Source organism: Pagrus pagrus (assembly GCF_965226575.1).
Source record: "Pagrus pagrus genome assembly, chromosome: 2".
Lineage (NCBI taxonomy): Eukaryota > Metazoa > Chordata > Actinopteri > Spariformes > Sparidae > Pagrus > Pagrus pagrus.
This window is the reverse complement of record NC_140186.1, coordinates 20,825,363-20,843,136: the sequence shown is the minus strand read 5'-3', so window position 1 is coordinate 20,843,136 and position 17,774 is coordinate 20,825,363. Positions and strand designations below refer to the sequence as shown.

The window sequence follows — 17,774 nt, the reverse complement described above, 5'->3', positions numbered from 1 at the left end:
GGCTGAGACAAGGGAGCCATGCAGCCTAGAAGCAAATGGGAGCCACTGTAGCTATGACAGACACGGCACCGGCTGAAGCATGAGACATACAGCCAGATCTGGGCAAAAATATACCAGTACTCTTTGAAGGAGTTAACCTGCTTGGAAAGAGCTTATATTTAGCCAACCAAGCTCGTTGAGCAGCTTGTTTTTTAACAACCCAAAACTGTTAATTTTCAGCTTTTATTATTTTGGCCCAGGTCTGCTACAGCACGACCCAGTCATTCACCTGCTGGCTCATCCAGACTAGTGACATTGTCATAGAATGAAGCCCTTTGAAAGGTCTGAATGTCTACAACACAGAGAGAGAGACAGGGAGGGGAGTGTGATGTTAATTCTTAGGAATCATTAATGTGTAGGCCTGGCTCAATAAGGAAAGCTGCTGTTAGTAGGCTCGACTGAGACACATACTGACATACTGACAGTATTGCATACTGATACTGACACATACTGCTTGGTAATTACATAAGCAAACATTCATAATAAATCTTAAAGGATGTGTTAATAAAACTGTATCCAATACATTTTTAAGTGTTTAGAGATATTTAAGTAGCAGCTTACCATCTTTCCAAAGTTCAGCCACAAATTTGTCAGTTGACTGATGCAGAAGTGTGGCCACGTTGTCGTTCAGGGGGTCCATGTTCTTCATAAGCCACTCGTCTGCCTTATAGTCCACCTGTAACAATAAAGTGGTACAGCTCAGCAATATGGACAAAATTAAAGTCTCACTGATACTGGATTTTTGAAGCAGATAGGATGCTGATATTCTGGGTTCTGTACAATCTGATAATGATATTCCTGCCAGTTTTAATTTGATTTATATTAATGAACAAACATAAAGATCCCTTATATTACCTTTATAATGTGACAAGGATATCAAGTAAATCTTAAGCTTTTCTGTACTTTCAGTTCAGTTAAGGTTAGCTCAACACGTATTTATTGTTATCAGTGTAATAGAAACAAAAACTTGTTTCAGATAATGTAGACAAAGAGAGAGAGATTATTTAACAGCAGTTACTATGATACTAACATATGACACTTAAACACTTATTCAACAAAAGTTATGTCTAAATATATATTTGTACATTTGACAAACGGTGACCTACTTCAAACAGACACACCTTATTGATTCAGACAGCAGATTTTTCCCCAAAGCCAAAGTTCTTAGAGTTCAAATCTCTGAATGTTTGACTGATTGTGGTGTAAAACGACACAGTTCACATAATGGTAAGCAGATGTGCGACTCAGCAGGTCTCTCTGCAGGACAAATGCTGCGTTCAATTGCGTAACACCACTGACGACTGACTCCAAATACACTTTTATACAGTGTCATTAAATCAAACTCCATATTTCCCTGAAATCCCACCACAGGAGAACTTTGCGTCATGGTTTAATTCCGAGCCGCTAACCAGCAGCAACTTTTCTCTTGCTGTTTATTTTTGCAGGAAAAGATTGAGGAGGGAAAATATGAATGAAGACAAAATAAAGAAGCTGGTCCAAGCCAGAAGAAAAGTACAATGAGAAGTAAGAGAATCATTTATATATTCTGACGTAAAAACATACCATTCATTCAGGTCTGCACCAGTCTTCTAGGAACTGAACTTATTCCTTATTTAGAAGGCATGTGTTGACGTGCCACAGAGGTTTAAGTTAAAGCAACTGAGAGCTTTGACTATCAGTATGATAGTTCCTATGTGTCTATCCTGGTGAGTGTTTTTTTGAAGAGATATAGTCTCTGCCCTAAAAATAAGCTCTATAAAATGAAAGATTTATCCTGTAGTTTGCCAGGAAAGACCTAATTTATTTTATCTTTTGATATCCAGCCAGGTGTGAACTCCCAGCTTGAAAAGAAACACACCCCACAGCGTATTCTCATTAAAGCGGAGAAAGAAACCTGGTGAGTGTGATTTTCAAAGGGATAGAACGAGCGTACCCTGCCGGCGTAGTGCATGATGCAGAAGTCGGCTTTATCTTTGAGCTGGCGGGGCTTCTGGAACTTGGTGTGTGTGCCCTGCTCCTGGATCAGCTTGTCTACAAAGGTCTTGTCCGTGGCCTTGGGGAACCAGCACTCTTCATCGAGCAGCGCCAGAACTCCTGGAGGGTGTGCCTGAAGAAATATTAACAGAGGACACAAATAAAGACTTGAGAGAGAATGAATAGTAAATGTGACATTATTATTTAGCTGACAGTTTTATTTTTAAGCATGGTTGAATGATTCATTAATAAGTGGGAAAATAAGTAGTTATGTTTTTCAGTTTCATTTATCTCATTCACACTGACCGGCCTCTCAATGAGGTCGATGCAGGGCTGCAGGTCGAGGCCGAAGTCAATAAAGCTCCACTCAATGCCCTCCCTCTGGTACTCCTCCTGCTCCAGGATGAACATGGTGTGGTTGAAGAGCTGCTGCAGCTTCTCATTCGTGTAGTTAATACACAGCTGCTCAAATGAGTTCAACTGTTGTAGAGGGGCAATACAAAGAAGAACAACAATACTGTTAGTGGAAATGTGCATTGTTGAAAAGAACCTTAGGTAGCTTATACGTATAAGACATTAACAACATTATTTTTAACCGTAAAAAAAACAAGTCCTCTAGCCACAAAAGGACAAACTGCCTCCTTTAAAGATTTAAAGAAAATGTAAAAGATCTAAATCCAAACCTGGAAAATCTCAAAACCCGCAATGTCCAGGATGCCGATGAAGGAGGCCCCCTGTCGTTTGGTTCTGTCCAGAGCTTTGTTAATGCGATGGACCAGCCAGCGGAACAGACGTTCGTACGTAGCCTTAGCCAGGGCCTCGACAGCAAAGTCAGCCTAGAGGGAGAGAGAGACAGGAGAGAGGAGAGGAAGAGTGGGAAAAGTAAAGATGAGAGAATATAAGGAAGATAAGAGAGTGTGTGTGTGTGTGTGTGTGTGTGTGTGTGTGTGTGTGTGTGTGTGTGTGTGTGTGTGTGTGTGTGTGTGTGTGTGTAACAGGCAGGTGGGGGCTGAAGTCAGTATAATTCAGACATGTTTCCAGATCGTGAAGAGGAAATCTACTCAACACTGGACAAATGGGCTCAAACATCTTGGCTAGACTGTATAAAGTTAATGTTCCACATGCTTTCTGAGTCTGACTTGTTTTATGGCCTAAAACAGCTGAGAAAAAGCTGTATCCATTATGATCAGAAGTCCTGCAGAGGACTGCATTTTAAATGGCAATGAATGATTGATAAGTAGGATGTGTACTGAGGGTAAAACGAAGCCTCCCGTGTGCCCAGAACAATAACAAAGAAGACAAGATATAAGATTTGTTTTTTAAGCTTGGTGATCGGATGTTTCTCAACAAAATGCACCTTGGGAGTCTTTGTTGACTCATATCCACATGCTTTTATGTACACAAGCTTGTGCCTTAAACGTTCTTATCAAAATAGTAGATATTTCTTTTCATGCGGTTGCTCTCTTCTGTACTGATCATTCAACTGGGAGCGTTTATGCTCATAAAAATGTACTACCTCACACTATATATCGGATTGTAATTTCAGATGAAATATGAAAACTTGTGCATGGTACAGCATATAAAGTCACTCATGACTTTGCTCCACGGCCATTTGTGGCCTGTATAAACAGAAGAACTGACATTGATTGTGTCACAAGGGGGTCTGCAACAGGAGATTACACTATTCTGTTGCGAAAAGGTGTCTTAAATAAATCAGCCTGGTCTGTCAGAGGTTCCACTGGAATAAAATGTTGAACTTGGCTTTTATTTTGATCTCAAATACGCATTGTTGGATTTTCGTGACTGTATCATGCATGGTTGCGATGCTGTTGTGCTGACAAAAATCTCTCCACTAACAGAAAACGTGGCAAAATACTCAAGATCACTTCTTTGTTACTTCCCGCTCCAAACGGTGTCTCCAGAACCGCATTTTGCCATGACGACAAACACACACAGACAAAACATTACCATGCTGTCTTGGCAGGCAATCACATGAGACAACTAAACACGTATAGATCTTTTAGTAACGGATCAAACAATGGATTATTCATGTGACATGTGAGCACTAAACTCACTTGCTTTGTGTGTTTTCTCCTTGTTTGCTATTTCATTCTATATGTACTGTCTATATTGTAGGTCACTGGTGGTTTTACTGGTCCTAATAACTGTCTGTCTTTTTCCAGTCTTTAAACTGTATGCCCTGTGTTATGTTGTTTTGTGCCCTGTTTGGTTCTTTTCTTTTGCTTTTTGGTATTTTATGAAGCCTGTTTAACACCTTATCCAGGGGACTACGGATGAAAAATACCATTTTGGCTCATTCTGGCATCTTTGCTCATGTATTATCATGTGTTTTATTAATTCACTGTGTCCCCTCTTAAATAAACTTTACTAAACTGTCTAATCAAAGTGGTGATTTTTTTTTTGCACTGATAACTCAAATGGGTTTACGCCTATCTCCTTTCAATGCAGAAAATGAAACAGACTACTGAAACCCCGCATGCCCAAAATAGCTCCTCCAATTACGCAAATCCATAACTCAATAATGAAATTTACTTGCACTGTGGAAGACCTACTTCAGCTGCATTAGTATGCATTAGATCATTGCTAGTGTTACAGAGGATCTCAGCTCGCAACTAAAGAGGATATACTGCACATCGTGTAAGTCAGTCAATAAACAAAACAAACACGTAACTGACCTGCTCTTTAGTCTGAGCTTTCTGGACATAGTCTCTTCCCACTTTGATCCTTGGTGACAGGATGGCTCGGGTAAACTCCATAACATTCAAACCCAGCAGATGGCACAGCTTCTGAGCAGCTGAGAAACAGAGAAGGACAGAGCACACAAGAGGAGAAAAACATATTATGTTATCTAAACGAGAATGGAAGGAAGCAGCAGTAGGAGAATTTAAACAGTAAATGTGTCTTGTCAAGATGAGAAATAAAACATTAAGGAGAAATTATTGTCAAGACTGATTCAATTATTATAATTTCATCAGGTATTTTTTCACTTTTGGAAAATTTAATTAATATTATTACAAACTGCTCTAAAGCCATAGAAACTGAACTCAAATATCTCAACAACACTGTTTGCCAATTGATATTTGGATTTCTGACAAATCTCCCAAAGATGTTTTCTTATAGAATAAAATAGGGAAAATGTCATATTTTATATGGCTGGAGTTTGTGGAAAAGCAGAAAAAGTTTGATCCGGTCTAAATCAGCCAAGTCTCACTACTTAAATAAAAAAATAAAAAAACATCTGCTTAAGTTCTGCTCATCGCATTTGGGAATATTTTGGCCAAGCTGCATCACCAGCATTAGACTCAACTTCTCTCCCTGTCTCCCTCGTTTAAGTGCTAAATCTGCAGTGCCACATGTGGAAGAACTGGAAGGCTGCGCCCCATTTCCTTCAGGAGTAAATCCTCATAATGATGATGTGGCTTAATGGCAGGTTGACAAGGCTCAGGCAGAGAAAAGACATAAATCGGCAGTTCCTCTGTTGTGTGGATGAGGTGCGCAGTGTGAGGGAGGCAGGAAAAGAGGAGCAGAGGAGCCGAAGTATATATGTGAAGAGGAAAAGGAGGACGAGGACGTGTTGACCTGTGAGCTGAAAGCTACGAGGTTATGAAGCAGATGTAAAAGGATTGCAGTGTGTGTGTGTGTGTGTGTGTGTGTGTGTGTGTGTGTGTGTGTGTGTGTGTGTGTTACCTACCAGTATTATCAGGCATAGAGGCTTGGTCTGTGTTCCTCTCCTTCTTAAAGATAACGTTACCAAACTGAAGCACGGAGGACACGACCTTCAACATGGCTACAGATAGAAGAGACCAGAGAAAAACAATATTACTTTAGTAAGACACCACTTCAGCATTACATGTGTTTAAGCAATAAAACAGGTTGGTTTTATGTTAATAGAGGCATTAAGAGAAGATTAAATCTTGGTTAAACGTATCACTTTATTAATTTGCTAAATTCATACACAAATTCATCCAATCCAATGTGATTTGCAGTGACTATTTATCCTCGCCCATCATATCACACATCCTGGACTGTTAGCTGTTGGGTTGTAGCAGCTAGCAGAGCAATGTCGTAGGAAGATGTGCATGTTTAGATATGTTGGTAATAACGTTGCTAACATTTCCTCAAGAAATGTCCCTCATGTTCATACCAGCCGACAGTCCTCCACCACCTCCTATGTTGTATATTTTCTAAGTCGAGCACACTCTTGAGCAATACAACCAATTTTGCACAATTTGATTAAATCGCTGCTTAAGAAACGCTGGTGTTATGGAAAACGTACCCAGAATCTCCTCGTGGGCGAAGCTCATGATGTGCATGGCCTCCATGGTCTCCTGGAAATTGTCTTTGTCCTGTTGGCCGGGGATCGGGATGTTACCGTTGGAAAGGAAACGGTAGTTGTTGAATCCTTCCAAAAGCAGGTCCGCTGTGGAAAGAAACATGGAAAAACATTTAGAAACATGGTTAAGATATGACTGTTTTGTTTTTTTCTCAAAAAGGTAAGAACATGTGTTTAACAGAAGACACACACCGATTGTTTGTTTTTATCTATAATTCATTATATATGATACAGTTAACTCATAATATACATGAGAGGATAAGAAGTACCTATGGTCTAACAGCTCAGCCTACTTACATTTGAGGTGCTCTCCAGCTCCAGCCAGCAGCTGGTAGAAAACGTGGAAGGTGCGCTCATCTTTGGCTTGACGAATAGCTCTGGATTTCTCCAGCAAGTCTGACACAGAATGGTCAAAGAATAAATCTACTTGGTGGGTCAGCCTGAGGTTGAATCAAAACTTAAAACAGTTGTATACAGAAAACCGTTCCTAGTGTAAGGGTCAATAATCTGTTTCAAGTTGGCAACAAAATTCTTAAGTATACTTTGGTAAAAAGGTCCCATTGGATTCATTTTTGTGAACACTCCTGGCTAACCTCTTTGTAAAGATCTCAGCTACACTGACTGATAACAAGCAGAATGCTAGTCAGTTCTAGTCAACCGCTCAAAACAGGATACAGGTTTCAATATTGGCTCCAACAATATATCCGGTGACATCGAAGTTGATCCGGATGAATTTCCCCTGCAGAGATGAGCAGAAGATAAATGCTCAGACGGGAAGTGCACAAGACAAGACATACAGAAATCAATCACAAACATAATGACTCTGCTGGAACACACACAGAGGCCTCGCAGCAAGGAGCGTCTGATAGGTTGAATGTTTATACAACAGTGTAGTACAGTAAGAGTATGCATGAATCCTCTATGAACATTAACACCGATAAAGATCATCTACAGGGCTCATAGTTAGGCCTTTCAAATAAATATTTATAAGATTTGTTAAATGTTCATTACGTGAAAACATAACTTTAGCTTTAATACACTGGGCTCACATCAGCACCAATACATTTTAATTGAGTAAGTGCTTTTAAGATACAGGTCCTGAGCTATACAGTGACATGATAGAGTTCTCAGTGATGACAAATGGAGACTATCTCCACTATCACAGACAGTTAGGGTTCATTTTATGAAGCAACACATTAATTCCCATTCATTTGACTGATTAATTTACAACAGTAAGACTTAAACCAAGACTTTGCTCATGTCCCTCTTATCCTGTATGAGTATCGACAAGCCTGCTAAGTGGAGCTGCCTCCGGTCTGAAAGGATAAAGTACATCAGAGGCTTCATTAATGACCAGCAGGCACCTTTTACTTCCAGGAAAAGTAGGATAATGAAATCACTTCCAATCAGTTTTACCTCTGCTTATTCTCAAAAGATAAGAACTTTCTAGAAGATACAAAAAAAGTCACGCAAATCTGACTCGTATGCCGAAGTAAGATTAAGCTGTGACGGGAGGAGACTGTGGACTAGACTTCATTAAGAGTGCAGCCCCCCTTCATTAATATTATTTCTCTGTACTTACAAAACGTGACGAGTTGTCATTTTTCACCGTCTTAGCGTTCCCAAAAGACTCAAGGATGGGATTCGCTTGTAAAAGCTGACGTTCCAGTTCCCCCTGAAAAAACAAGAAGGCATTAAAGCAGTTCTTTGTCACATGAAAGACCAACAAACAAACATGAGATAGTTGTGAAACTCCAATTTTCTCTGACAACTGAAAAGAATAAAGCAAAAAAAAAAAACAGAAACATGCAGACAAAGACGGCAGACATCTGAAGACCTGTCGTGTTTTTTATAGAAAGACCTCACATACATTATCACTGTGCATGTAAACTGAACAAATAAAGCCAGAGAGAAGATGATGACAGCAAGTGTGAAAGTCATACTTTTATTTTATTTTGAGAATAAAATTAAAACACTATTTCAGCGCCCAGGCACAACAATATATGTGAATATTTATACTGATGGGAATTGAGAAAATGAAGCCCTTAATCATCATGATAATACTGATGTGTATGGTTATGAATATTGTAACAACTTTGTGGGGTTTTTGTATGATGGTGGGCAATTTGTTCAAGGTTCAGGGGCTCTTATTTTCCTGGAGTTGTTCTGTAGTTGTCCACAAATTCAAATAAGCTAAATTATTTTCCTGATAGTTGTAAGTTTTCCAAAACTGAAGCTGAATTTTTAAGTTTCTAAGGAGGCAACGCGGCACAACACAAAGAGCTTCTAAGTCATTCTCATCTCAGGCAGAGACGAAGTGACCAAAAATCAGTGTAACCATGTAACATCTTTACATGTATCTGTTAAAAGTTTTAAATCAGGAAAAAATATATATCCTACCCCAGATGGTGAAGTATGGTCTAAAGGTCATCATATCACTTCTTAATCATCAAAGTATTCAAAATGTTTAAGAGGAAATTCTTGTTGTAGATCAGAGAATGAATTAAATTGCTTTGATCGGCGCCTGAACAATTATTATTACAACAAACAAAAAGCTGTTTGACAAAAAAATCACATTTAATAATCTCAGTCATTTATCAAGCAGAAATACCACTCTCTCTTTCCTGTTTAAAAAACCACATGTTTGGCATATTTTCTTTGTTTTATGACATTGAAAATTAAATATTTCTGGGTTTTGAACAAAGCCACCTTTTTGATGACTAAGCATTGGCTTTATGTTTTATAGATTTATCGTGTGATCACAATTTAGAAACCAAAATGCTGAAAGCATTAGCTCTTGGCAGTGGACTTAAGGCTTTTGAACTTTTTGTATTTTCGCAAGCACATAAAATAAAAACTAATTCTGTAAACATGCAGATCATAAAACCTTCCACAATCCGGTTAAATCCATTTGCAGAAGTTTTATCTTTTGAAGCTGCAAGACCCTGAGGCTGACTAAGGACTAATGATGAGTCACGCTGCTTGATATTGATTGAGAGAACATTTCTGGGTGGAAAAAAAGGCTTTTTATGTGATAAAGGAGAGACATCATGTCAGGAAGAATGTGTCCACAACACACAACAGAAACACTTTTTTTTGTCAGCCACTTCAAGAGGCTGAATAAATAAATGAGCGATGTTTGGACAGGTGGCCTGCTTGGTTTCCATCAAAGCCACATTGTGGGCTTTGTCATGACCAGAGAATCCGAAATGGAGGAGAGCAAAACAATTTCTTCTGCGAGGTTACTTCTCTTCTTGTGGCTGAGTGGAATATTTTCCCATTACGTCAAAAATAGCTGAAGGTTTGAGGAGGACATTTTCCACAAAAAGGAACCCTGTGAGATGAGGAATCAGCATTACTCTCAGGATGTAAGAAATGTAATGTGATCTTTGGACGGAGAGCATGATGGGCTGCTTTTAATTGAGTTTCTGAGCAGCTGGAATGAAGCAGGGCTGAACTGGATAAGCCTGGTCCCGTTCCAGCTATCAAGGCAGTGGCAAAGCCTGCAGAGAGCAGAGGATTGAAGCCTTTGTTTCTGTATAAACACAGGCCTCGGGTGCAACTTGGTAGTTAAAATTGCTCATTGGCAACCTCAACCCATATGTGTGGTCTGCTGTGCGTATAAAAAACAAAGAGCAGATTACAAACACCAGCGGGGGGCCAATTTAGTAGCATTAGAAGTTGACCCACATTCCTGTTGCAAAGTGAGCATGTCAGTCATCTGACAGCCAACAGAGCCGGCTCCTCCACTTGAGCCGGCCATTCATTGTGTAGCTGTGATAAAAATTAAACTGAGATGTCTCAAAGCTACTGAGAGGCACATTATCAGTCACTACAAATACATCCACCCAGTCATTTTGAAAACTCCTCATCTCCTTCAAACTAATTATCTTTAAAACTTTTCTGCCTTTTAAAGGTCAAAGCTACAAGTTTGTCTCTTATCAAAGTGCAGGCTGTTTGGCAGGCCATGCAGCAGTGCTTTAGGACAGATTGAGTGGAGTCAAAGAGGATAAGTCAGGACTGTTCCACTAAATCTTATGAGGCCAGTGGTCATGGATGTGTGTTCACTGCTCAACATCTGCGGCCAGACAAATACATAAAAGTTGCTCTGTTCACAAGCAAAGAAAAATGAGGACACTCTTGGAAAATGGCTCACAGTATTTAAATCTGGACAAGAACAAGCCAATGTGGGGAACTCATATGGACCAACAAAGCTTTTAGGCTGAATTTAATGTTAAACAAATAGTTAATATCACTAATGTCATAACTTGATGGATGTGATGTATATTGATGATTTGTTTTTGAGGACAACAACAACAAACAGCTACATTATTTGATCTGATTCTGAAGTCTGTGATAGTGCTTGGTTCAGGTTGCACATTGCTCACAAATGAGAAGCTGGGACATTGATCCCTTTTGCGGCCGACAGGAATCATACTGGAAACTAGGGCTGGGCATTATATACAATATATATCATTATGATAATAAGAGACGGTATATCGTCTATCCTGATATGGTTAAAGTGTTGTTTATTCTGGTTTTAAAGGATGCATTACAGTAAAGTGATGTCATTTTCTGAACTTGCAAGACTGTTCTACTTGTTCTAGTACTTTCCTTTACTCACTTAGTCATTATATCCCCATTACTGATGATTATTCAATTAAATGTGTCTCAGTATGTTAATATTTTGTGAGAGTACCGATGCTCATCAAAACAATATTGCCGCAATATCAATATTGAGGTATTTAGTAAGAAATATCATGATATTTGATTTTGTAACCCAGTTCTAGCATTTATGAAGTGCTTTTAGAGAGAATTCAAAATACTGTGGTGTATGTTGTGTATCATGATATGGCCTAAAAATATTCCGATATTATTTTACTCGCCATATCGCCCAGCACTACTAGAAACGTTTGTTGAAACACGTCAACAGGTTGTTTTTCTTGTTTCTTTTAGGTGACACAGAGTGAAATAAACTAGACAGTACATGCAATGTTAATAACCTGCTTCATTATACAGGCAAATAAATAAGATGGGATCATCAACTTCATGGTTGCCCATTAGTTTATTAAAAGAATATTAGATCAATGATTGATTTCTATGAGTGGAGATGTCCTCTCATTGTAAGTAATGTAAATGTCTGAAGAAGAAGATTCAAATTACTCATTGAGGACAGGAAGTACAGATCATGCAAAGCAAAACTAAAGCAGGCGGATTAAGGTGGATGGAAAGCATCTACTGCCCCCCATCAGGAAATGTCAAAGAGGTATAGTAGTAGGTGGCAACAGAGTGGGTAAAGCACCCCGTTTATATATCAAAAGTGAAGTGAGATAGGTGAAAAACTACATACTACTCACATAAAACAGGGCTCCACTCTGTAGGATATGGGGAGATTCAATTGTTATTATGGAAAATAATAAATTGCATTAATGTCATGGATACAAATGAACCTGTCGTTCACACTAAACATTTTTTTAATTAGGCATTAGCGATAGAACCTACAGCAGTCTGTGGATGGAATTAGACACAGGTGTTATTATAATACCTTTGTAAGCCTAATCCTATCTGTTCTAGATTAAAAGACAGTTTATTGTTTGTACCATGCATCTCAGGTATACTGTAATTCAGTCACGGGTAAGGTGGCTACAAGAACTATGTGACCAAGACTGAAACTTATTCTTATGGATGTCCTCAACGGACGCTTTTAAGCAAGACAGGTGTGGTCACCATCTTAACTTATAACAATCTAAAACACAGATAAGATACAGGCCTAACTATAAGACAAAGCAATAGGCATTTTTAATTATTATTGCAGCCAAGTGACTACATTTCATACAGCACGAGAGACAGCAAAGGCTCCACAGGTGGCTACCACAACAAATAAAAACAACATGCATGTGACTGAGTGTGAATCACAACAGCAAGTAAATTTATAGTACTGCACATATGAACAAAGTCATTCATAGAAAACACAACAATCATGCAGGTTTAATAATTTACTTACAACTGCATGTTGTGCCTGACAGAGAGAGAAAATGTAAAAGCTAAATATGCTGTTTTATTGGTATTTTGACATAATACAGTACATTAAAGGAGACCTATTATGCTTTTTTTGGTTTTTTTACCCTTTCCTTCGGTGTGTTATATAGGTTATTGTGCATGTAAAAGACCTTGAAAGTTAAAAAGGTCAAAGTCTGCACCAACAGAGGCTCTTCTCTCCCACAGAAAACACTGCTCCTGAAACCTATTCTAGTAATGACCCCAAAATGAAATTATGAACCTGAAAATGAGTATAATATGTCTCCTTTAAGTGTCAACTGTTAGTTCTGATGTCTTTGAACTTACTTACACCATTTGATGAGCCCTTAATGAGCTCAAGTCAAACAGATGTTCTATGAGCCCATTTAAGAGAATTTAAAGTTTGTTTGAAAGGAAAGTGTGAGTGTAGCATGCACATCAACATGGTGTAGAAGAAAGTGTAAAGACTTGCCTGTAGTTTCGCTGGTTTTGGTGATTCTGGCTGTTTGTTACACATAAACAAATGCAAATTGTTAGATTGTGTGCGCACAATACTGCAGGTACTGATATGTATACTTACACCTATACTATTGTAATGATCAGCACATCTTTGTAATGTGTGACTTTATTATAGTCTCAACGAAGCCCACAACAATCACCTCAAGCAAACTGCTCATTAGTTATTTCTAATTCAAGTGTTAAATAAAGGTCAAAGAAGAACCTGGTCTTAAGCACACAAAGATATTTTTCATGCAAATCCAACATTAAAAAAAAGTCAAAAGTTAGTATTTCAACAGATTTCTATGGGCTCATTCATTTCAGGCTCTGCTGACCTAAATTAGAGAAATGAGAAAGGAGAATACTCACAGGAATGTTGTGGTCTTTTCTTCCTTTGTGGGAGGAGGCAACATGTGCCAGGTACTGAATGACCTTTTTTGTGTTTTCCGTCTTGCCAGCTCCTGACTCACCTCTGTGAGACAAAAAAAAGACAATGCGCACAAAAACAGACATCCTCAGAATAGTGTGGGAAACACTAAACTAAACTTAACCCTTTACATGTCCACCATAGTCACTCTGTGACCTCAAAAACTGGATCAATACAGCTAAAAATGTACAGATTTGCAGATGCTTGTGGTTAAGGACAGATCATAATCCCTGACATTTTCTTCTAGAAACAAATGTAATTTAAGACTCAAAGTGAAAAACATATCGGTGTGTATCTAATCATGTGTGTCTTTCTCTGCAGTATTTTTTGAGAGTCAGTCCAGTTTCGGCCTGTGGTTGCTGGCGTGTGGATGTGTAGCCTGCTTTTCACTGCCCTGTCATACAGTGACCATGGCATGAGAAATCTTCTCAAGTCCTCCAAGCCATGCAAAAACTTTGGGGGGAGCAGTTTACATTTAGAGCACACTTAAGGTTTTACAGTAAGTGCACATTTTCATACACCAAGTATGCACAAAATATTGTTTTGCTCTCAGACTGAGTGTGATGTGGCTGAGAGTAAAGATGAGGAGAGCGGTGTGTGAGCGCTCGTTGGCTACCGTGAACAGAGGGTAATCATGGAGGGATTATGTCAATGTCTCTGTTGTCGGCCTTGGACTGCAGGGTGTTACATTCCTTAGCTCCCCCATTTCAGCCATATAAACAGGGAGTGCTGACTAAATCATTTCTTGTGAGGCTTCTACATTTTATGTCCATATTTAGTGTTAATTTGTCTCACTAGTCTGTAAGAGGCTCTTGATAATCAGCAAAATCTATATTTTAATGTTTGCATGTATGTGTATGTGATAAATATTCCCATTTTTTTTAAAAGTGACAGATAAGATATGTTTCAGGCTTTGTTTGTGGTATTGTTGTATTTGTAGTTAATTATTTATTTTGCATGCAATATAAGTATTTTTAACCCTCTGTGTGTATGGAAGAGTCAAAATAGCATGAACACTTCACAATCCAGCCGGCATCAGGCTGGATTGGGCTGCTGCATAACTCATGTCTGACACCCTCTCTGGCATTTTCTTTGACGACATTCCTGTCATCTGCAGACACTTGTCACTGAGAAGACGCCTGAGGGCTATGCAGCAGAAATGTCAAGCATTTCTTTGACCCACATTTCTCACTTTTCTCACAAGCAGTGACAGCCTGGTCAATGTCACTGAGACATGATGTAAAATAGCCGTCAAGGCCCCAGAGGCAGCTGGTTCACTTGCACTTCTCATGAACGTGTGTAATTACCAGTAAGTGCATTATTGTCACTTTCAATTTCAATTAATTCAGACACAAAGGAAAAAGTGCTACTGGGAAATATAGAGCAGCAAGTGATGTTTTTTTCTGAGAATACCAAGCAGAGAGGAGACATGCAATATCTCATCAATATAAGGCACAAAAGCTGCAATAACAACAGTTTCAATAAAGGTCAAGTGTTTATATAAGATTGAGAAAATAAAGTAAAATGGATGCAGTAGTGGACTGAGCCCGTGTACTCACGTGCAAAGAATGGACTGGTCCTCTCGATCTGTGGGAGACAGGAAGAGGGGGAAAGAATAAAAGTCAACCTCAGCAGTCTGTCTATGATTCAGTCTCTACTGTGCTTTCACGTGGTTTGATTGACAACCTCATCACCACAACGTTGTGTCAGAAGTAAAGTCTTATCAGCAGATTGCGGATTTGAGGGTCAAAGTCAAGCTCGGTGTGTGCATGTGAGCATGCCATTAAATGCTTTAGATATTATGTTTCTCACAGCCTGAGACCATTTTCTTTTATCAGATTAACAAAATTACTCTTGTCGGGGAATATTCTTCAGTAGGCTCAGGCTTCACAGCATTTCACCACAGGTATCTCCTGGAATGAAATGTCAGAAATGCAGAGATGTGGCACTGTGAAGTCATACCACTGCACAGGAGAGATAAGGCCCTAGTAATGTCAGCTTTATATTGGCAAATACAGGGTGCTGACTCTGGGTATAATTTTGAGACTTGGACTAGAGCCAGTAATCCCTGATTTTACAATGAAGCATATGATAGAAATCACATACGATCCATTTCAGGGAGCATACAGCTTACTAATTTACTGAATTAAGTAAAATGCAAACACAATTCTCCAGCAACAGCAAACATAAATGTACTTGATTCTGTACGATGAAATGAATGGCAACTAAATTACTGTAAAATTGTTTCAATATTATTTTCCACTGCGTATGATTTAGCAGCATCTAGCAGTGTGGTTGCAGATCGCAACCAACTGAATACCCCTCATCTCAAATTTCCTTGTAGCAACATGGTGGACTCTGTGGAAGAGGACCTGCTCGCCTAAGGTAACAAAAACACAACTATTCTTAGTTTTAGGTGATGATACACTGAAATGAAATGAAAACATAATTATGAATATTTTATTCAATTTTTTCCAAAGCATCCCCATAAATCCTACACATTGAAACTTCAATTTAACCTTTATTTTATTAATTTAAGCTTCATTTTTCAAAATAACCACTGGTTACAGACCAACAACACAATTACTATGGCCTGACAGATACTGGATTTTTAAGGCTGATAGTGGTATCAATACCTGGAGATTGTAAACAACCAATTACGATATATCACCCAATAGTAAATATTGTATACATGAATAGATAAAATAATCTTAATGCAGACACAGATCTTTTTTAAATGGAAATATGATGAAGACAGTAATGAGCAGGAGATTTTACAAGTGAAAAATCAACTTGCCAGTGCTCTATTGTAGACAAACTGTGTAATTGTGATGCTGTTTCCAAATGACCTTAAACCTATACATTTCTTGTTATCTATATGATGATACCAATATATCTGAAATAAGCCAATATGTACCAGATTTGAATGAAGCCTAAACAGTACATCTGTCATCTGTTTGGGACATACTGGATAAGCGATAGTATTGATCCCGTGTAGGAGAAATTCAGGTGCTACAGGAGCACAAGGACAGAAATACGTACATATAAATAAATAAATTAAAATAAATAATTATTAATATAAAATAAGAATAGATTAAATAGAAACTTGCAAGAGATAGTAAACTTAAATCCCAGGTAAAAGCAGTACACATACACCACAACACATGAACTAATAGTGCAAGAATGCAGACTAATATGGATGATCTCTCCAAATGTCAGCTAGATCAATAAAACAAAATGTGGTCAAGTTGGACTGAACAGAGGATCAGCCACTTACAGCGTGATGGCACCAATAGTGATCCAATTCTTTTGTTGTCTAAAAATGTTAATGTGTGCTGTGCTGAGGGCAATTAGCACTGTGGTCATGTGGCAATAAAATATGACATCTACTGCGTCTCCATTAAGCTCCGAGGTATTCCAGTGTGGAGAGTCTTGAGAGCATGGAGTGAGATGGATCAGAGTCATAGAGGACCTATAGGGGAAAATAATGGTGATGATGTCATGGGAAAACAGTACTTTATCTTCCTCAAGTGCCCCCCACAGGGATAGGGCCTCCTGTCCAGTCACATGGCTGAGTGAGCAGCAAGAAGTCCAATGATTAGATAAAAGTCATCAGACTCTCTTCACTCAACACCGACTTAATGTTCATTCAGAGCTAAAACTTTGGCCCCGGCATGGCATCATGTCTCTGTCAATGACAGCTGCAAATGTGTAAGATGTATTTGGGAGAACAGTGTGAAGCTGTGTCAAGATTAAATTAATATAAAATCAGGATTATTTACCAAGATTATTTATTCATCTTTCAAAACACAATTATAGTAATACCACCACTACATGAAACCAAATAATATGGATTTATACCCAAATACAAATATGCAGCTTTAATATACTTACAGGTTGGCTTGACAGTTTAAGATTAATTGTGCATCCACCTCATTTCATTATAGCCATTTCCTGTATCTCTCTTTGATGAGTAAGTGCCAGTTCATCAAGTGGCCTGTATTCAGAGGTCATTAATACTGTTACTGTATTGCACAGTCTACATGTTCGTAATTGAAGGAGTTACTGGTGATTGGTGATTGACAAGCTAATGTATTAGTAGATTGACTTGGTAAGCCATCAATAACTCAAGAAAAGACACATCTTTCAGACTTTAAAAAGGCTGAGCAAGCCAGTTCTAGCTTGAACATTCACATTTTACCAGAGATGTCCTTTTAGTTTCTAAAATGAACTCAGTAGCTCACAAACAGCCTTAAAAAATAACCTTGCCCTCAAGTTTGCCCTGAGCAAATGGTTGCAAGGCAACAAGAGCTTGCAACTGAATTACTTTGGAAGTGTTGCAACAAGCGGAAAATGCAACACTGATAAATATAGTCTCTTTGTTCCTGAATCAGTGGATTCAACCCACTCAATGTCAGAGTGATGGGCCATCAAAACCTGCTGAAATGATCTAATAGAGCAGCA

At 38.6% G+C, this 17,774-nt stretch overlaps 1 protein-coding gene across 5 annotated transcripts in view; it reads right to left on the bottom strand.

Moving 5' to 3' along the window:
- The window catches only part of myh10 (myosin, heavy chain 10, non-muscle), a 56,255-nt gene that overhangs the window by 19,294 nt on the left and 19,187 nt on the right, over positions 1–17,774 (bottom strand). For 2 of the 5 annotated variants that reach the window (XM_084340252.1, XM_084340253.1), the window contains exons 4-19: positions 14,870–14,897; positions 13,253–13,355; positions 12,858–12,887; positions 12,372–12,386; positions 11,725–11,742; positions 7,950–8,042; positions 7,043–7,106; positions 6,665–6,763; positions 6,311–6,454; positions 5,726–5,821; positions 4,710–4,828; positions 2,697–2,849; positions 2,320–2,493; positions 1,973–2,146; positions 601–715; positions 269–331 (exon numbers count right to left, since the gene is read on the bottom strand). In XM_084340252.1, the coding sequence (XP_084196378.1) occupies positions 269–331; positions 601–715; positions 1,973–2,146; positions 2,320–2,493; positions 2,697–2,849; positions 4,710–4,828; positions 5,726–5,821; positions 6,311–6,454; positions 6,665–6,763; positions 7,043–7,106; positions 7,950–8,042; positions 11,725–11,742; positions 12,372–12,386; positions 12,858–12,887; positions 13,253–13,355; positions 14,870–14,897 (1,488 nt within the window). The remainder of the gene's footprint in view (positions 1–268; positions 332–600; positions 716–1,972; positions 2,147–2,319; positions 2,494–2,696; positions 2,850–4,709; positions 4,829–5,725; positions 5,822–6,310; positions 6,455–6,664; positions 6,764–7,042; positions 7,107–7,949; positions 8,043–11,724; positions 11,743–12,371; positions 12,387–12,857; positions 12,888–13,252; positions 13,356–14,869; positions 14,898–17,774) is intronic. The other 3 variants (XM_084340255.1, XM_084340254.1, XM_084340256.1) reach the window with 3 other exon arrangements.